At 43.1% G+C, this 21,557-nt stretch overlaps 1 protein-coding gene across 3 annotated transcripts in view; it reads left to right on the top strand.

Moving 5' to 3' along the window:
• Nucleotides 1-21,557, top strand: part of LOC123507162 (neuroligin-2-like) — a 40,874-nt gene that overhangs the window by 9,764 nt on the left and 9,553 nt on the right. For all 3 annotated transcript variants that reach the window (XM_045259816.1, XM_045259818.1, XM_045259817.1), the window contains exons 2-3: nt 18,891-19,847; nt 21,108-21,294. In XM_045259816.1, coding sequence (XP_045115751.1) covers nt 18,891-19,847; nt 21,108-21,294 — 1,144 coding nt within the window. The remainder of the gene's footprint in view (nt 1-18,890; nt 19,848-21,107; nt 21,295-21,557) is intronic.

Consider the following 21,557-nt stretch of genomic DNA (forward strand, 5'->3'; position numbering starts at 1 on the left):
AAGGAATAACGAGAAAAAAGGGAACATTGTAAGAGAGAGAGAGAGAGAGAGAGAGAGAGAGAGAGAGAGAGATTTTCATGTTGGATACTGACACGGTAAAAAAAAAAAAAGAAAAGAAATAAAAGTGAAAGGAGGAGGAGGAGGAGGAGGAGGAGGTGGTGGTGGTGGTGGTGGTGGTGGAGTGGGAGGAGGAGGATGAGATAGAGGGAGAGGAGGAGGAACATGGGGGGAAGGAGGGCGGATTTAAACAACGGACAAGTCAGTGGCCGGAAATGAAATGGTGTCTTGTTAAAAAAAAAAAAAAAAAACTAGATGAATAAACAAATAAAAAAAAAATTATATTGTAAAATTGTAAAATAAGACAGGAAAACAAACAACCAGAGTACTAAACATCAATATTTGTCCACATTAGTACGCATTCACACTCCTGAAATCCTTTGCCCACTCGCCATGACCGTTTTCCAAGGCCACAGAAATGATTTACCAGGTTCCCAAAACTCCTCATGTAAAAAATATTGTTGAAATTTTGTTAATCTGTTAGTAGAACCGTAAAAGCAGCTTCTAAAACCCGTGAAAATATTGTAAACCCGTATTCTGAAACCCTTTCCTTTCACCACGGCTGTTTTCCAAAGCCACAGAGATGATTGGTCAGGTTCTCACGAGTGTTTTTCTTCTTATTACTGTAGATATCTTGCTAATCTGTCGTTTCAACAGTAAAAACACCTTTAGAAAAAAAAATGCAACCCTCTGAATCGTGTGTGTGTGTATGTGTGTGTGTGTAATTCACCTCGGTCGTCTACTGGTCACCCAGCCAGTCTTCCCCATTACGGAGCGAGCTCAGAGCTCATAGACCGATCTTCGGGTAGGACTGAGACCACAACACACTCCACACATTGGGAAAGCGAGGCCTCAACCCCTCGAGTTACATCCCGTACCTATTTACTGCTAGGTGAACATGACCCACACATAGCTTGCCCATTTGCCTCGCCGCCCGGGACTCGAACCCGGCCCTCTCGATTGTGAGTCGAGCGTGCTAACCACTACACTACGCGGTGTGTGTGTGTGTGTGTGTGTGTGTGTGTGTGTGTGTGTGTGTGTGTGTGTGGGCATTTCTGTAACAATTTATCATTATAAAAAAAGAAGCGTTGAATATAAAACGAGACAGGGATGTACAGTACACAAAACAGTTAGGGACAAATAGTAGTGCACAAAAAGTAGCTCTTCGTGTTGAGAAGTGGAGCAAACTACGTATCAGGAGAAGTGTAGCATGTGAAGGGCGAAAGAGTGAACTAACCTAGGCCAAAACTGTTGTGGTGAGTAGCGCTGGGAGGCCCGGGGTGAGTGTGAAGGCCGCCTGTGATACAAAACACACTCACGCTAGTAGCGGATAAAGAACGCTCACATCAGAAGAGCTTAGAAACACTTGTTCTCTCATCACGAATATAGACCACATTCCCAAGAGTACTATTGTTAATATCCTATTGTAGGAATCTGTCACTAAGACCATAAAGACTTTAAAACCAATGCAACATTGGGGTACAGTGGAGACGCAACGCCGAATGTTTTAATGGTGCACAGGGTTGAGACGTGGCGTGGTGCCTCATACCGCACCACCAGTCACGGGCCAGTGTTGTCTGCTGTCTCCTGCCGCGTATTGTTATTGTTTTGACTGAGAGACACACCGTCTTTCCTTTTAACTTTAATGAGTGAACGGTAACTGGCCTTCCCTCTCCGTGCACGTGATGGTTATGAGTGGTTAGTGACCATGACATTGTGGCCAAATGCTGAAATGCTTGAGCGATTTGTAAGACACTAACACGCTTTGTTAAAACCATCTTGCTTAAATTTTACTGAAAATTAAACTTTAGGTATGGAAAGGTTCGGGCAACTCGTGACAAAAAATATCCCCAGAGTCAGTTAGAAGAGTCAATTAGAATAACGTTTCAAGCTTTAAAAAGAAACAAGATGGAAGTGACTCTCAAATCGAATGACAGACGAATGAAATAGGCTCAGTCATGAAGGATGTTATTGCTGAGTCATTAGGGAGTTTTAAAAGAAGGTTAGCAAATCTATGGAAGAGGATGACAGGTGGAAATAGATAGGCATGTTTCATACAGGGACCGGCATGAGTAGGCCTGATGGCTTCTGGCAGCTTCCCTTGTTTCCATATGTTCATATGTTCTTAACTGACCCATTCTTCGCGGAGATAATATTTGAAAAAATGAAATATGAACCTGCAACAAGTCTTTTTTTTTTTTTTTTTATCTATCTATTCATTCATCAAGTTTGAGTAAAAGCCATAACAGTGGAAGAGTTAAGGAGCTAAATATTTTTCCCCAAAACAAATTTGATATATTTTTCCGATCGTGGATCTTTTAAAGAAGCTCCCAGTACGGCGTCGGGGACAAGGCCAAGCTGGGAGTGTGGTGGGTGGAGATGAAAGAAAGACCAAGGATGAGGCTTCCCGCGGGCTGTTTTGATTCCGACCTCGCCACTCTCTCATAAACAAATTAGATACGAGGGACTACGTATATAATATTCTGAAACACTTCTACGCCGCACCTCGACTGCATTCAAAAAGGTGCGCAATGAATATGAAACCACGCGGATTTTAACCCCTTCAGTACTGGGACACATTTTTACCTTGAGATTTGGGTATGACTAGACCATTTTATTGACATTAGGAAGAATCTATGAAGGTCAGAAAATTAATGGCCACAGTCTTCACTATTCTGATGCCCACGTAAGTTTCTGAAGCTGTATGAAATCACCTAATAGTAACCAGAATGAATATGGAAACGCGTCATGGTGCTCAAGGGGTTAAAGGGTGTTCTTAAATGTTCTAATGACAGATCAACAAAATTTACTCATTATTAGGAATCCACTTGAAGCTACACTATTTCTAAGGTGTTTTTTTTTTCTTCCTAATTTTGATGATAGAAGAACAAAATTTTCACATTACTAACAGGAAAAACAATTGAGACTCCTGGTAGTCATCTCTGTGACCTTGAAAAATAGTTATTATGAGAGCAAAACACACACACACACACACACACACACACACACGCACAGATAGTCCTCGAGGCATTATTTTTTCCTTAGTGTGACGTAGTAATAAGCGAATATTTCTCATTTCCTTCCTCTCTCTGTTTACACCCCTCGGGCCTCCCCTGTTTTTTTTAGGATAGTGAATGAATAAGAGATACTTGTTTTGCTGATGTTGGGACGATCCTTGTAGTCGGGTATTCAGAAACGCCTCGCTCTCTCACCACGACCTTTTAAAAGCCATAGAGATGATTAGCCGGGTTCTCAAAAGTGTTTCTCCTATTAGTAATGTAAGAATCTTGTTAGCCTGTCACTAGAATCATCAAAACACATAAAAGAATACGTATCCCCCTCTATAATCCAATAGTTAACCAGTACTCTCAATCATTCATCCCTTTCCCTGGTAAACGCTGGAACTCTCTATGCTTCTGTATTTCCACCTTCCTATGACCTGAACCCATTTAAGAGGGAGGTTGCAAGACATTTTTCCCATTCTTTTGTCTAACTCTCTCGGACCTGTTCGGGGATTGGCATTCAAGTAGGCCTTTCATTTGCTTAATCGCTTTTGTTACCCCTGGCCAGATTTTCCCTCCTGCATAAAAAAGAAAAAGAACTAGAGGCTTTTAGAAGTAGTGTGAATGCGCCGCGGAAGTGTTTCAAAGTACCGTTCTTGGTTCTTGCTGGGCACGTGGGTGTGTAAATTGATTGCTGTGGTCGTAGTGGTCGTGACTGGCGCCTCCTTGTGGGTGACGCGGCAGCAGGAAGGAAAATGGGAACAGAGGAAGGGAAAAATGTTCTTTTTATGTTGATACGAATGAGACGAGGATGGTTTGAAGAAATTATTGTGTTTTGTTTTGTCTTTCCTTCTCCTCTTTTCTGTTATTTTCTTCTTCTTCTTCTTCTTCTTCTTCTCCTGTTAACATCTTTTCTAGATTCTCTTTTCTTCTCCCTTTGTTTTCCTGTTCTTGTATTCCTTTTTTCCTCTTGCTTGTCTCTTGCTCCTCCTATTCTTCCTCTTTCTGTTCCTCCTCTTCTTCGTTCTCCTCCTCTTCTTCCTCTTCCTCGTTATCGCCCTTCCTCCATTTGTTTCTCTCCTTCTTTTCCTCTTCTTGTTTTAATTTTTCCTCTTTTATTTCTCTCTCGCTCTACTTCTCTTCTTCATCTTCCTCCTTCTCCTCCTCCTCCTCCTCCTCCTCCTCCTTCTTCTTTTTCTTGTTCTGGTTCTTCTTCTTCTTCTTCTTCTTCTTCTTCTTCTTCTTCTTCTTCTTCTTCTTCTTCTTCTTCTTCTTCTCTTCCTTCTGTCCCTCTTCCTCCTCTTTTCTGCTTGTCCCTTTGTTTTCTCGTCTTCCTTTCCTTTTTTCCTCTTGTTTTCTTTTCGTTCTTCATCTTCATTCTCTTTCTCTTCCTCCTCCTCTTCATTCTTTCTCCGTTCCTTCCCTTGTCTTCCTCTTCCTGCTTCTCCTCTTATCTCTCCCTTCATGCATCCTCTCGTCTTGTTATTCTCGCTCTTTCTCCTTCTCTTCCTTCTCGATTGTTGCTCTTCCTGGTTCTCCTTTTCTTTCTGTTTTCCTACGTCTCCTCCTCCTCCTCCTCCTCCTCCTCCTCTTCCTCTTCCTCTTCCTCCTCCAAGATAATCGTTACAAGGTTCGCTCACTGGTCGCCTGAAGTTGCATCCTAAATATGATCGCTTTCCTCCTGCAGAAGTTAAGTCGCCGTGACGCGGAGTAAGCAGCGTCGAGTCTCAAGTTTGGCAGCTGATACGCCTCTCCTTTACCTTCCTGTGTGCTTTCTCGTGCCTTTTTTTCCCGCCTTTGTAGGTTTTTGTGCCTTGTTTTGCCTTTTTAGACGTATTTTCTATTGTTTCGTGTTGTTTTGGCTTATTTTTGTCGTATTTTTGTGTTTTGTATTGTTTTGCATTTGTGTTTTGTTTTGAGTTCGTATCCTTTCGTGTTCCTTAGTGTTCTTCTCCTGTACCTTTCTGTACCGTCTCTGTAGGTTTTTGTGTCTTGTTTTGCCTTATTTTGGACGTATTTTCTATTGTTTCGTGTTATTTTGTCTTGTTTTTGTCTTATTTTTGTGTTGTTTTGTATTGTTTTTGCATTTTTGTTTTGCTTTGAGTTCGTATCCTTTCGTGTTCCTGTTCTTTTGCGTGTCTTCGTTTGTTTTCATTCTCACTTTGGCAAGTTCTTGTTTATTTGCTTATCCAAGTATCTAATAAACGAGTCATTCATTTATTCATTTCTTATTTTGTGAACGGGTATATTTTGCTGGGGTTTTTTTCTTGTTATATATTTCATTTAGCCTACAATACACTTTCTAACGCACGTGGACACACACACACACACACACACACACACACACACACACACTCAGGAGACATGTCAATTATACTTATTTTTTTATGTACATGCAATTCATTCATCATTTTCTACCTATCTATTAACATCCCTTCCAATCAACCTACCTCTCTACTTCCTTACCTTCTTACTTATCTACCTACATACATACATACATACTGGTGAATACGTACTTACTTGTATACAGATAATCAGAGACAGACAGAGAGACAGACAGACAATAATCAGGCAAGGATGAGCAGAAATGGAAGGAAAATGTCCATTGAAGAGTTTCCACCAAAAAAAGGAAGAAATGAGAAGAGAAAAACGAAAAGAAGACTGAGAGAGAGAGAGAGAGAGAGAGAGAGAGAGAGAGAGAGAGAGAGAGAGAGAGAGAGAGAGGAGGAAGATACGGAGGAAAAGGGAGAGATATGAGGGGGGAAGAAGATAAGGAGAGTAGCCAAGATGACACAAGATGTCCTCTCTCTCTCTCTCTCTCTCTCTCTCTCTCTCTCTCTCTCTTACTCCATATAATTTCTTCCATCGTTTCTTTTTTTAAATATTTGTTATTTTCCTCTCCTTATTATTTTATCCCTTCCTTCCTTCCTTCCTTCCTTCCTTCCTTACTTACTTACTTCTTCCCTTCCTTACTTACTTCCTTCCTTTCTTCCTTCCTTCCTTCATTCATTCATTTCCACTTCCTCTTTCTCTTTAACTCTCCCTTCCTTCCATTTTTTCCCTCCTTCCTTTCCTGCCTTTCCCTTTCTAAATCTCACTTCCTCCTTCCTTCCTTCTTTTCATCCTTTTCCCTCTCCCTCTCCCTCTCCCTCTCCCTCTCCCACTTCCTCTTCATCTGTAACTTTTCCTTCCTTCCTTTCTTCCTTCCTTCTTTCTTTCCCTTTCCCTTTCTAACTCTCACTTCCTCCTTCCTTCCTTCTCTTCATCCCACTCTCCATCCCTCTCCCTCTCCCTCTCCCTCTCCCTCTCCCATCCAGCAGTGAGAGGAGGTCATTTGGTGAGGAAATCCACGGTTCAAGGGAATTACTAACTCATCTTGCGGTTATTCCTCTGCCATGCTCTCTCTCTCTCTCTCTCTCTCTCTCTCTCTCTCTCTCTCTCTCTCTCCCGTGAATTTGATTTCTTTCCTTCCTTTACTCCATTCCTGTCTTGTTTTCCTCTGTTCCTTCTCTTTCTTCCTCCTCCTTTCACTCTATCTTTGTTCTCTCTCTCTCTCTCTCTCTCTCTCTCTCTCTCTCTCTCTCTCTCTCTCTCTCTCTCTCTCTCTCTCTTTATCTTCTTTCTCTCTCTCTGTCTTTCCTTCCGAACTTCTTTACTTCTCATTATCTGTCTTTCTTCTTACAAACCTTTTATCTTCATCCTCCAGAGAGAGAGAGAGAGAGAGAGAGAGAGAGAGAGAGAGAGAGAGAGAGAGAGAGAGAAAGAGCACGGACTGGGAATCAGATCGTATACATGATTGGGTCTAAGCTCGATATAATTGGTTCTGGAGTGTGAGGTACAGTCAGGTACAGCAAGGTACAGACAAGTGACGCCCTCTCGTATTAGACATAAGAGCATTAAGGACCTGGGAAGTGTAGCAGTGATCATATAATTGAGGAAACTGCTTCTATTTCTACTGTCTTTATGGCGGGACTTTTTACTTTTTATTTTCATTTATACCATGTGGGCTTTTCACGGGAATTTCTGGGCTAAAGGAGATACTTTTTTGGGGTACCTCCTATCTCAAAGCCCACCCGCTAGGAAACCATTGCCCCGAGTGAGGAAGCTTAACCTACGCTCGGACCGTGGACAGGATTCGAACCCTTTTGTATCTATTAATCCCTTCTGTGCCATGTCGCGTCCTTATATTTACTATGGTTACTATTAAGACGATATTTTACAGCTTCAGAAACTCATGTGGGGATTAAAATAGTAAAGATTCTGGACCATTAACCTTCTGACCTTCATAAAGCCTTGCTAGTTTAAGTAAAATCGTCTAATCACACTCAAAACTCAAGGTAAAAATGCGTCCCAGTGTTGAAGGGGTTAAAAGAGAAGGTTACGTTTATTGTACTCCTGTTTTGGGCCGTCCTAAAATAACCTGTGATATTATTGAGGAGTTATCGTTGTTTGGAGTCGAGTGATGGTGCGTGGGTAAGTCTTCTATTGTGTTTTGCGTGTTGGTTCAGTATGCTAAGTGTTCACCGTGGTCATAGTCACGTAACCTGCATTTAGTTCTTCGGTAGTGTAATATTCTATACTTACTTAACTATTTGGTGATTTTCTTCAGTGTTACATCCTTCTAAACACTGACATGTTGCCGTGATCAAAGAAAAGTCACGTTCTTCACCTTTCATCTCTATTGCTTTGGGTTTTCCTTCAATACTATGTGATATTTTGAAAGTCGCAGTCAGAAGTTCAGTCATCGCATCTCTCTTACTTTTACCGTGTTCTGTGTTTTCCTTTCATTATGTAGTCATGTACGCACGAATCTCCTCCAGTTGTCTCTGTTCCTTGCTTCTTTTCTTGTGGCTCTCATCCTTTGTAGCTCTTGCGTAATGCTGTCCCTCCATCTCACTCTGTCTTCCCCTCGATCTTCTTCCCTTAAGTGGTTTTCTCCAGGCTCTCTTACTCGGTTCCTGGTTTTCTTTTCTTACTGCTTGACAAAAAACATCTAAATCTTTATCGCCTTGTCTCTTTACTTCCTTATCCACCCTTGAGATGATTCACGACACTTAATTATAATCTTGCTATTCTTTTGTACGTTTATTATGCAAAACATATTCTGATTTCCGCGTTTATCCTTCAAGGTCTCGAGAAAACCAAGAATCCCTTCCTGCTGTTACAACTCCTCCCAGCAGACGTGCTCCCGCAAAGCCTTCCCTAATTAAGGCATCAATTGTATGACGTGTCTGATCAAGAGGGACGATGTGAGTCTGCGTCCCTGTCCTCGTGTCGATGTTGGTCCTTTAAGATATCAATGAAATCAAAGCTCCATCCACACGTCCTATTAATATTACGCATAACAAACTAATAAACATGGATCCTGCAGGTTATCTTCTCACGAAAAAAAGAAAAGAAAAAGAAAATAGATAAGTAAACGAGTAAAATAAATAAATGGAATATTACGTTTCTGCTGATCATGGGAGATGAGATTTTGGCTTCCTGGTTGCTGCCTCAGTGTCCATCTCTCATGTCAAAAGGAAATCCATATTCCTCTATCAATAACCTTATCCCTCATATCCTTATGTATAAAAACATTCATACATTTCGTTTCTCATAATCCAGAAATGGTAGATTTTAGTTTCCTGGTTATAGTCTTCATATTTATAAAAACTAAACATTTCTGTGGCTTTGCAAATCGTCCTTAGGAAACTTGAAGGAATGTCGTAATGCGAACCTTCATGCTTTGTAACATTGTCTTCTCCACAACATTCTACAGTATATGAACCTAACCTTTCTAAACACAAGTCTTTATAATTCTATTTCATCAACACGTTCAGCAATACATACAACCTGCATCACCACATTCTACAACATATAGATACTTGTCCTTTCAAAATATGAGACTTCATGTTTGTTCTTCATCACAACGTTCTATAATCATCTAGACCTGACCTAACCTAACCTAACCGAATAGTTGAACTTAATTATGCCTTAATAATAGATTTACCAAACAAATAAATATATATATATATATATATATATATATATATATATATATATATATATATATATATATATATATATATATATATATATATATATATATATATATATATATATATATATATATATATATATATATATATATATATATATATATATATATATATATATATATATATATATATATATATATATATATATATATATATATATATATATATATATATATATATATATATATATATATATATATATATATATATATATATATATATATATATATATATATATATATATATATATATATATATATATATATATATATATATATATATATATATATATATATATATATATATATATATATATATATATATATATATATATATATATATATATATATATATATATATATATATATATATATATATATATATATATATATATATATATATATATATATATATATATATATATATATAAATATGTATTATATACTTGTATTGCAGTAGCAGGTCCACGTAACATTCTACTCTGTGTGTGTGTGTGTGTGTGTGTGTGTGTGTGTGTGTGTGTGTGTGTGTGTGTGTGTGTGTGTGTGTGTGTGGATGACTTTGGCGAGGATTGACAGACCAAATGTTACTTGTCATCCACATACCCTACCCGATGAGAGAGAGAGAGAGAGAGAGAGAGAGAGAGAGAGAGAGAGAGAGAGAGAGAGAGAGAGAGAGAGAGAGAGAGCGTTCCTCCCACCCACACCAAAAAAAAAAAAAAAACGATAAAAATTAAGATATAGTATAAAAGGAAGGAAGAAATGACGGAAGGAAGGAAAGAAGGAAGGATAGGGAAGGATAGGGAAGGAAAAAGGAGGAGGAGGAGGAGGAGGAGGGCAGTAAGCGGTCCTTCCATCTTCCTCCTCCAATAACCGGTGATGGTCGAGGCGTTTCTTAATATCCGGCCCTGGAAGTTGGGGGAGGATGAGGAGAAGGAGGAGGAGAAGAAGGAGAAGGAGGAGGAGGGGAGGAAGGGAAATGTGGAGGAGGAGGAGGAAGAAGAGAGAGGGAAAGGAGAGATTTACTGGTTACAGATGAAGGATGAGAGAGAGAGAGAGAGAGAGAGAGAGAGAGGAGGTATTCGTTCGTACATTCTATTCCCTCACAAACCACAGTAATATCGCCACGGGAGTATGAAAAGTTAATCAAGAGTCACAAAGGCTTACTGTGTCGGGTACTGTGGTCACTGCCTGCTGCGGAGATGAATAGGCAGCCCGGGACACGTCTGGTCATGTTTTAGTCAAGGCCACGTGCTGGTTATGGGATGTTTTAGTATCAACCCCCTTTTTAATATTCATTCTGCTAACTATTTGGCGACTTTAAACGACTTCAGAAACTTATGTTGGGGGTTAAAATAGTGGAGACTGGCCATTAATCTTCTGACGTCCATAGAACCTTCGTAATGTCAATAAAATGGTCTAATCGTACTATTTGGCGATTTTATACAACTTGAGAAACTTATGTTGGTGGTTAAAATAGTGAAGACTCTGGCCATTAATCTTCTGGCGTCCATATATATAGAACCTACCTAATGTCAACAAAATGGTCTAATCGTACACAAATCTCAAGGTAGAAATGCGTCCCAGTACCGAGGTGGTTTAGAAGGATAATGCAGGATATTTTTCTCTTATATTACAGGTAGCATGTGTCATTTTTTATTTATTTATTCGTATTTTGGTGAAGCCCACGTGGGGAGTTTTTTTTAATATTAGCGAAGAAGATACGCGGGTTTTGCTCAGTTACCAGTACGAGAATCTCTTTTAATTTTTTTTCTTGTCGTTTTCGTGTCTTTTCATTACTTGTTGAGAGCTGAATGTAGAGTGTTCATTGTTATAACTATATAGTATTTCCATGGATCTTTGCTGAGTAACCAGTAGCAGGAATCAATTTTTTTTTTTTTTATTTAATCGTTCGCGTCTGTGTTTATTCATTTCTGGTTGAGAGTTGAGTGAAGTTTTTATGATCATGTTTGTTTATACAGGGAGGAATCTGCTGAGTACCCGGTGACAGGAATCGTCTCATTATTATTATTATTATTATTATTATTATTATTATTATTATTATTATTATTATTATTATTATTATTACTACTACTACTACTACTACTACTACTACTACTACTACTACTACTACTACTACTACTACTATACTACTACTACTACTACTATTACTACTATCATTATTCTGTCATTTGCTTACGTGCTTATTCATTTCTTGTTGAGGGTTTGAGTGTAGAGTTTTGATTGACCTAACTGTATTACCTCTACAGAAGTACGCTCGTGGTAAGGTATTATTCATCTATTTATCAATCTATTTATTTACGATTGTAGTCTATTAGAGTGAGGAGCGTGTAGAGGCGTGGTTTTTTTTTTTATTCTATGTTTAACAAAAGTACGGCTTTGAAAAGAAATGATGCAGCGAAATTACAACCACCCACTCACCCATCCACCTACCCATTCACTCAACTATCCACTCACCCCATCAACTTACCTATCCATCCACGCACCCATCTACCCATCCACCCATTCTCACATACCATCCACCCATCTTGGAAGCATGTCATTGACCGTCGAGTCAGTCTTAGCAGCACCGTAGATTTGTGACAGACGCGGCCAGTTTATGATCAAGATGCTTGACACTGCCAAGAGTCGCTAGGACGTCCTTGTGAATGTCAACACAGATTGAAAAAAAGAAAAAGATAAATTAATAGATATACGGAATAAAAAGCACATCATTGTTTTGTGTGTGTATGGGGGGAGGAGGTAGGAATATGGGTGGATTGACTAAATTGTGGATGGGTGAATTGTTGTGATGGTAGATAGGTGGATGGGTGGATGGGTGGATGGGTGAATGAATGGTTAGGTGAGTGAGTGAGTGAGTGGGTAGTTAAATGGGTGGATGGGTGGATATGTGGATAAATAAGTGAGTAAATGGATTGGTAAATCATTTGGTTTATGGATGGGTATGAGCATTGGTATGTGGATAAATGAATGAATGGATGAATTGATATGTGGATGGAAGGGCGAGTGAGTGTTTACTAGCAAATGATACTTCTTAATAGTACAACTTGTAACAAGGTGGCAAGGAAACGCGTTTAAACAAAGCTGCTCCAAATATATTCATAAGAATACAAACACAACAAACACAACAATGAAAGAGAGTGACGTTGCCAGGATCCGTCTGTCCGCCAGCGAGGCAAGGCCAAGGACTGAGGAGGTGGCTGGCTGGGCAACGCTGGTCATGCATGATCCACGCGGCTGGCAGGGCTGGGGCGCCTCCAAAAACAAAGGGTGAGGCCTAAGCTCACCCACGTGGCTGAGCTGGATAGCCCGAGATACATGAATAGGATCAACAATGGGTAGAGTAGGTGGATGAGAGGCTGAGTGGTTGTGTGGATAGGTGAGTGGATGGGCAGGTGGAGGGATGAGTGGATGTGTTGGTGGGTGAGTTGATGGTAAGTGGGCAGAGGAATGGCTGGCTCGATGGGAGTTAGTTGGTGGATGGAGGGATAGGTAAATGGATTGGAAGTGGATGAGTGGTTGAATGGATAGATGGATGTGGTTGAGTAAGTAGATGGATGATTTCATGAACGTTATATCTGTGTGCGCTAATCACATGCTACCTTCACGAAGCCTGTAGCCCGGACGTCTGAGTTTAGAGACATGTTGAGGACAAAGTGGTTTGGGTAACAAGTATCTCGGCTATCAAACGTCTTGAATCCTATTTATACTCAGGCCGATCTGTCTTAAGGCTCATCTGAACTGCATGAGGCCTATATAACCTGAGTACCATCTGCACCAGTACCAGTACCCAGTTTTGTTCCAACCGTCACATTGCACACTAAGATCGCCGTCTTACTGCTCCGATAATCTGACTTCCGGAACAGAAATGATGGCTTCCCGATACCAGATTGTGTCCGAGTGTGGTGACCGGTGCTCGGCTCAGGCCATCGCAGCTCCATTGTGGCGGAGAGGGGTGGGAGCGGTGTGGTTGCGGCTGGGACTGATCTAGGGCTTGCAACGGTGGGGGTTTAGAAGGAAGACACGGATGGGAGGGCAAGTAGCGGTGATGGACAACACGCTCAGAGAAAGTGTTAAGGAATGTTCGCCCTGCTGCTGTCCTTCCTTCCTTCCTTCCTTCCTCTTATGACTCGCACATTTCAACCTAGAGGAATAATTACCTCAAAAGTTTAAAAGGATCTCTCTCTCTCTCTCTCTCTCTCTCTCTCTCTCTCTCTCTCTCTCTCTCTCTGTTTACGTTACAGACGGCAGCGGTACAAGTTTTGTTCCCCTTTGAGTAATAACATAAGAACACAAGAAGGTAAGAGAACCTGCGTCCTTATATGATAAGGAAACACTTACCTGTATCCACTTATCATCCCGATCCATACATTTGTCTAACTTTTTGAAGGTTTCCAATGACGCGACATTGGCAGCCTGATTACTGAGTCCATTCCATAATTCATTAATAAGTACATGAAAAAGATGTATGAAAAATATGTTTCCTCGATGTTTTGAATGTTAGCCTTGCGTTAGCTTTTGTTTGCACGCGAGGGACGGAAGGGAGGGGAGTGCGTGAGCTGTGCGCGTTTACATTCAGTAGCCAGGTGTGCACTATGGACATGACCTGCAGTGAGTGGCGGCCGCGTGACCAAAGGCGGTGCTGGGCGGAGGGAACACGGCACTAGTTTTTGGAGTGAGTGAAGGACACAGTAAAGACACTATATGTTTTGGTTTTATAAGTATATTAACCAGAAAATACAAATAGAATATGAGGCGTAAAAGGCAAAGCAGTCAAACAGTAAAACGATCACAATTTTTAAGTAAGTAGGATACATAACAGTGGAGATTAATTTAGTGCTGAAAAAAAATAAATAAAACAATCAGGCATCGACACGTACTGCACACACACACACACACACACACACACACACACACACACACACACACACACACACACATAGTAACACACAAAGAATGAATCATCTTCGCCAGTATGCATTACCAGCAGAGCCGAACTACATTTTATTACGGGAATAAGAATATTTACCATTTTTCCCGCCTTTGGTTGAGGATGCACATTACGGAACATGGTGCGTGGATTGCGAGGCTCAGAGTACATATGATAATGCTATTAGAGAAGCTTTGTAGGTGGCGGCCGACGGTCCCCCTTCCGCCCTGCTGTGGTGGTAGTGGCGATGGTGGGGTTGATGTTGTTGGTGTTGGTGACGGTGGTGTAAGTGATGGAGATGGTAGTAGTGGTAATGCTGTTATTGTTATGTTGTTGCTGCTGCTGTGGCTGAGGTAGTAGTGTTAATAATAGCGTAGGTCAATAATGATGAGAGAGAGAGAGAGAGAGAGAGAGAGAGAGAGAGAGAGAGAGAGAGAGAGAGAGAGAGAGAGAGAACATAAAAGAAAATAATAGAAAACAGTAACTTTTCAATCGTCATATAATCCCTTTCAAAACCAATGAAAGATTAACAGTAGCTGCAATATTTCCTCTGACACACACACACACACACACACACACACACACACACACACACACACACACACACACACACACACACACACACACACACACACACACACACACACACACACACACACACACACACACACACACACACACACACACACACACACACGTGGTAAACATCTTTGTCTTTCACAGCTTTCACACACCCGATTGAGTCCATTAATTAACGCTCTCCTTCCTTCCTTCCTTCCTTCTCTCTTACTTGCTTCCCACTTTCATTTCATTCACTCCTCTCCTGTCCTTCCATTCCTCCTTTTCTCCCCTCTCCTCGTCCCTTCCCTCTTTTCACCTTCACGCGCGACCTTCATTTATTTTCCCTCGCTCCTGTGTTATTTCAAACCACTTTTCTGACGAGCGATTAGTTCCGTGTGTGTGTGTGTGTGTGTGTGTGTGTGTGTGTGTGTGTGTGTGTGTGTGTGTGTTTTACTCCAGTTCCAGTCTAGTGAAGGGCAGGCAGGGTTGTGTTAGTCTCGGGACCCACTACTCCTTCCTTTCAACACGTTGTGCGGGAACAGGCTGTCTCCCGCCACCACTCACACGACCACTGCTCAGACAGGTCCAAAAACCAGGCACCACCGTCCACTTGTCACATGAGGAGCCAAGGCCGAGCGGCGGCGGCGGAGGAGGAGGAGGAGGAGGAGGAGGAGGAAGTGTGTCGTGTTTTCCAGCATGAAGAAAGAAGGACCTGTGTTCTGAAACGTTTTGTTCTCTCTCCACGACTGTTTTCAAAGGCCACAAAGATGATTAGCTGGATCTTCAAAGGTGTTTCTCCTTTTAACAATGTAGAGATCTTGCTAATCTGCCGCTACAAACATCAAAACGCCCTTGCGAACGTGTGTTTCTCAGGACGACTACTATTCTGGAACGGTTTGCTCTTGCACCAATCATCACGACTATTTTCTTTCGAGGGTCATATATTATTATTCATGTTTTCGAGAATGTTCCTCCTGTCACCACGTAGAGACCGTGTTCATCTGTCAATAAAACCAAAGCAAAAAAACTTCTTATAAACACGTAACTTCAACAACGCGGAGTCTTGAATGTTGTGGAGGTGGGGCGCGGAAATATTTCTTAATAGGAACCGTCGTGGTGTAACCTCTGCTGGGGAAATGATAGATGCTTCCCGCGTCGCCAAACTGAGGCGAGACTTTTGATCGCGTTCCTGGAAGCTTTATTTTCTCATCAAGAGTGTTATTCAAACGCCACTGATATATCTACTAGGATTTTAAATTCTAGTGCATGTTTTTTGTCTGTTATTGATACGAAATTCGTGGAGAACAGCGATAGAAATGCGAAAGCACTCTTGAAAATCTTGATATTTCCACTAAATCCATGTTAAACGCGAGAGAAACGTGAAAACACTTAAAACCTACTACGAAATTCGTGTCACTCCAACAACAAACAATATGAAAACAATTAAAGATCTTAAAATCTAGCAATTGAAGAAGGAAAACCCATGGAAATCTTCAAACAAGTCTTCCACAAAATCCGTGTTGAACCAGCGACATAAACACGAAAACACTTGAAAACCTAAGTAGCCTCTCCTGGAGTCTGCTGAAGGCGATCTCAATATGACAAAACTAGCGTGGCCTTGATCTTGCTGGCGAGACGAGGACGAAAGCGAAGGCGAGGTCAAGGGAGCTAAATATAGAGGCAGTGTGAGGCGAAGCTCGGAAAGGAGTCTTTTGCCTTGCCGGAGCGGGCGTAGCTGTGGAGTGTGGCGGCGAGGGTAATTGCGGCATTGGAAGGGAAAAAGGGGAGTGACGCCGCGGCTCCTTCCCCTCCACAAACCATTATATCACCACCGCGACACCGCCACCGCTCGTCCCCTCAAGAGGCTGATGGAGTTCCCTGTTACCTCATTAATTAGTGCTTACATTTTTAGCACAGGTCTGGCTATTGGCCGAGGTGGTGATGGTGGTGGTGGTGGTGGTGATGGTGGTTGTTGTTGTTGGCGGTGGTGGTGGTGGTAGTGGCCATTGGTTGGTGAAGAGAACTAAATTATAGGTCTGTGCTAATTAATGCTGTAATTGAGGGTCTCTCTCTCTCTCTCTCTCTCTCTCTCTCTCTCTCTCTCTCTCTCTCTCTCTCTCTCTCTCTCTCTCTCTCTCTCTCTCTCTCTCTCTCTCTCTCTCTCTCACACACACACACACACACACACACACATACACACATAAACACAACGCGTAGTGTAGTGGTTAGCACGCTCGACTCACAATCGAGAGGGTCCGGGTTCGAGTCCCGGAAAGCGGCGAAGCAAATGGGCAAGCCTCTTAATGTGTGGGCCCTGTTCACCTAGCAGTAAATAGGTACGGGATGTAACTCGAGGGGTTGTGGCCTCGCTTTCCCGGTGTGTGTTGTGTGTGATGTGGTCTCAGTCCTACCCGAAGATCTGTCTATGAGCTCTAAGCTCACTCCGTAATGGGGAAGACTGGCTGGGTGACCAGGAGACGACCGAGGTGAATTACACACACACACACACACACACACACACACACACACACACACACGAAAAGTATTACACACAGAAGCAGTAAACATTTTTGGAAATAAAAAAAAAAAAGCGGATTTTGTACTTAATGGAAAAAGATTTTTTTTGCCTCGTGTTCTAAGCCCCGCGACTATTGGTGGGTCGCGGGGTGGGGTGAGGGAGGGAGGAAGGGATGAGTGAGAGAGAGGACAGGTGAGGTGAGGGGCCCTACAGGTGCCTCAGGATCCCAACAGGTGAGCCAGGGCGAGTGAGGGACCGGGCAGGTGAATGTACGAGATGGTTTCCCAAATATTGTTAAAAAGTTGGAGAAATATATTTTTAGACGAGTGATGATGGAAGGACGAGGGAGGCAGGTGGGGAGGTGCCGGAGGAGGATAGGAGGGAGGGAAGGACGAGGGAGAGAGGTGGGGAGGTGGAGGAGGAGGACTCGAGGGAGGGAGAGGAATTGAAGGGAATGGGAAGTGAAGAGGAACGTAATGGAATGCGAGTCCAAAGATGAGAGAGAGAGAGAGAGAGAGAGAGAGAGAGAGAGAGAGAGAGAGAGAGAGAGAGAGCTTGCCTGACCGTGCATGCCTATTTTTATATGCGATATATATTTGGTGACAGAAATAGTTCACTGAAACCACGACCACATATGTCTCCTTTTCCATCTCTCTCTCTCTCTCTCTCTCTCTCTCTCTCTCTCTCTCTCTCTCTCTCTCTCTCACACACACACACACACACACACACACACACACACACACACACACACACACACACACACACACACAAGGAGAGAGGAGGACGGGGGGGGCACTCCACTATTGGATCTCTGTGTGAACTGAACCAGATGGCGCTGCTCTCCCTACACCTTGCCTCTCACCTATTGCCACCCCTCTCCCTCTCCTCCCTCTCTCTCTCCTCTCTCTCTCTCTCTCTCTCTCTCTCTCTCTCTCTCTCTCTCTCTCTCTCTCTGCTTAGATGACCTCGTTTCACTTCACTAGGGTCACAGGTATAGTACTTCATGTTCTGTTTGTGTGTGTGTGTGTGTGTGTGTGTGTGTGTGTGTGTGTGTGTGTGTGTGTGTGTGTGTGCGTGCGTATTCACCCATATTAGTTTGGTATCGTTACTAACTGCTTCCCTAGACCTCAGATTTTATAGTGAGCGATTTTTTAATAGAACAGAAACCACTCACACACCACGCGCCGGGACAGCGAGGCCACCCCCCGCCCCCCGCGGCTTACACCTCCTACCTACTTGCTGCTGATAAACAAGAGCTACTAAGAGGCTCGCTTGTCTGCCTCGCTGCACCCGGGACTTGAACCCACACCCACGCCTTCTCCGTTGTGAGCTGGGCGCCCTAACCATTACGTGTGTGTGTGTGTGTGTGTGTGTGTGTGTGTGTGTGTGTGTGTGTGTGTGTGTGTGTGTGTGTGTGTGTGTGTGTGTGTGTGTGTGTGTGTGTGTGTGTGTGTGTGTGTGTGTGTGTGTGTGTGTGATTTACGGTTTGTTTTCTAATATCTATGTTTATTTTTCAGCGCTTTCTCTGTTTCTTCGTTAATTAGTACCTCTAGGACTTAGTTTTGTGATACGTGTGCTAGTTTATCAGTGTTAAGTTCATTGTTTTTTTGTTTTCTCGATATCTAATATCTCGTTACTAGTTTCTGCATCTCCGCGGCAGTGTTCCTCAGGCACCTTAGCATTATCAGTACTCCTTAATGCCTGTTTTGACTGTTTTCCTTTCAGTAATCTTGCTAATCACCGCTGCTTTAACTGTTGCAGGAGCCACAGAAGGCAGACGCGTGGGAAGGGGTGAGGGACGCTCGCTCCTTCGGCCCCATGTGCTACCAGCCGCTGGAGAACGAAGTGTGGGACCTTGTGGAGTCAGAGGTTGACCTTGTGAAGTTCGAGAACCAGCTGAGGGAGGCGCTGGCGAGGGAGATGGGCACGGAGCTGTTCGAGGAGGAGGTGGAAGAGGTGGAAGATACGGTAAGGAAGAAAGTGGAAGTGGCGCACAAGCTGAAAAAGAAAAAGAAAGAACAGGAGGAGGAAGAAAGGTGTCGTGGACGAGGGATGCAGGAATGCGTCGAGTGGAACCTGGAATATATTGAGGAGGGAGAGGAGGGGGTGGTGGAGCAGGAGGAGGAGAAAGAGGAGGAGGAGAAGGAGGAGGAAGGAGAGGAGGAGGAGGCGAATAAGGAGGAGGAAGTGACGCAGACAGATGCAGCGGTGGTGGGTGAAGCGTTCAGGACGAGAGGGCCATCTGGTGGTGGTGATGATGGTGACAATGGCGATGGTGGTAAGAATTATAGTAATGGTGAAAGTGATGGTGGTGACGGCGGTGGTGGTGGCAGCGGCAGTGGTGGTGGTGGTGGTGGTGGCACGCCAGTTATACCCAGAGGAAAATCAATAAGGAAAACACAAACGAGAAGAATGATGAGCGAGGGAAGAATAAAGAAATTATCCAGAACGAAGAGGAAGAGCAAGAGAGGAAGAGAATGGAAGAAGAAAAAGAAGAAGGAAGAAGGCATTTTGAGAAAGAGCCATAGGAAGGAAAGTGAAGGAAGAGGAAGAAGAGGAGATAGAAGAGGAGGACACACGAGAAGGACGAGGCAGGACAATGAAGGAGTGGCGGAGGAGGAGGAGGCAGGGAAGGACTATCTCTATATGAAGGAGAAGAGCATGAGTGAATACATTATGTCAGAGGACTGCCTTACCCTCAACGTGTATACCCCCCTCGTGAGTACACCCCTCTCTGTACACACCCTCAGTACAACACACCTCTCAGTACACCCTAATCTCGATACACATACCCTTCAGTACACCCCTTCTTGATTACAACTTTTCCTTATTACAACTCCTAAATAAATATTGTGGGATACACCTTCCAAGCCTTTAATAAGTAGTCTATCCTAAATAAATTCCTCTCTTCGGTACACCGCTTCGTTTGCAAGTAAATTCTTCTTGTAGGTAAATCCTTTTCTTAGTATATCTCTTCCTTTCAAATACACCAAAGTCTTGACTACACCCAAACTTCACGCTTTCATTTCTTCCCTCGTCTCTTCCTCCCAAATTCGTTCCTTCCTCCTCTTCTCACTCACTTCTTCTCCCTCCCTTCCTGTCTCAGTATATTACTCCAATCTGCTTTCGTCATCTCCCTACATCACCCCATTACTCTCTCTAACTTCTCTTACCTAACCTCCCCACAGGTCTCCCCTCCCTGCTACCCTCCTTTCTCTCTCTCTCTCTCCCTCTCCCTCCCAACCTCTTCCTCCTCTTCCTCCTCCTCCTCCTCCTCCATTTTCCTCAGCCCTTCCATTCCCATAATTTCTCCATTTAATCTCAAAGTTTCGGAGTTGGGTGAACTTTTTTTCAAGTTATCAATCATTTCACTCAGGTTGATCATTTGCTGGCACCTTTCCCTCACCATTTTGGCATTGCTTCTTCATCGCTATCTCTAGTTGCCCCACTCCTCCTCCTCCTCCTCCTCCTCCTCCTCCTCCTCCTCCTCCTTTCCTTCGTCCACTTCCTCTTCCTTCTTGGCCTCCTATCTAGCTATCAATACAACATGTTCTATTTTAGAGTGAGCAGTGCAGCTTATCAGAAACAGTCTTGTAAGGGACACCAGTTTTGAAGCTTCTCCTTGTTCTTCCTTTGTGTTTAGTGTTTCTTTTTGTTTTTCTCATTCTCCTTCTCCTTCTTTTCCTCCTCCTTCTGTTTCTTCTCTCATTCCTTCTCTGCGTCTCTTTTGACCTTATCTCACTTTTCTTGTTTTTTTTATCCCTTCCACTTTCTCCACTCTCCTTTAGCTCTTCTCAACGCGTTAAGCTTCCTCCTCCTCCTTCTCCTCCTGCTCCTCCTCTTCCTCATTCTCTTCTTCCTCCTCCTGCATTACCCCTTGTATGACACCAACAAGTGCCACACACAGAGGCACTGAGGAACGGGCAGCAGCTGGCGGCCACACACACAAGCTCCCGTTGCCACATCTCTCTCTTCCAGCTAGAAGGAGAAAGAGGGCGAGGAAGTGAAGGGCCCCACCGGAGGAAGATGAACACCTCCCTGCCTCTGCTCCTCTACATCCATGGGGGCTCCTTCTACTCCAATGGGGGGCGACTTTACCCTGGGGAGAAGCTGGCATCCCTGGGAATGGTCGTTGTGACTATTAACTATCGCCTGGGGCCTTTTGGTGCGTACGTGTGTGTGTGTGTGTGTGTGTGTGTGTGTGTGTGTGTGTGTGTGTGTGTGTGTGTGTGTGTGTGTGTACATGTAGGTGTGAATATATGTGTGGAGGATGAGAATGAGCGGAGTAGTTGAGGATGCCTCGCGGGAAGGTTCGCCTGGCTGGGTCTACCCTTAACATGAGGCATGAAAAGGATGACCGTCTTGTGATCATCTGTAAAGGGGTTCATTCTGTTACACACACACACACACACACACACACACACACAC

The sequence above is a fragment of the Portunus trituberculatus genome, chromosome 21 (assembly GCF_017591435.1).
Source record: "Portunus trituberculatus isolate SZX2019 chromosome 21, ASM1759143v1, whole genome shotgun sequence".
NCBI classification, from domain to species: Eukaryota; Metazoa; Arthropoda; class Malacostraca; order Decapoda; family Portunidae; genus Portunus; species Portunus trituberculatus.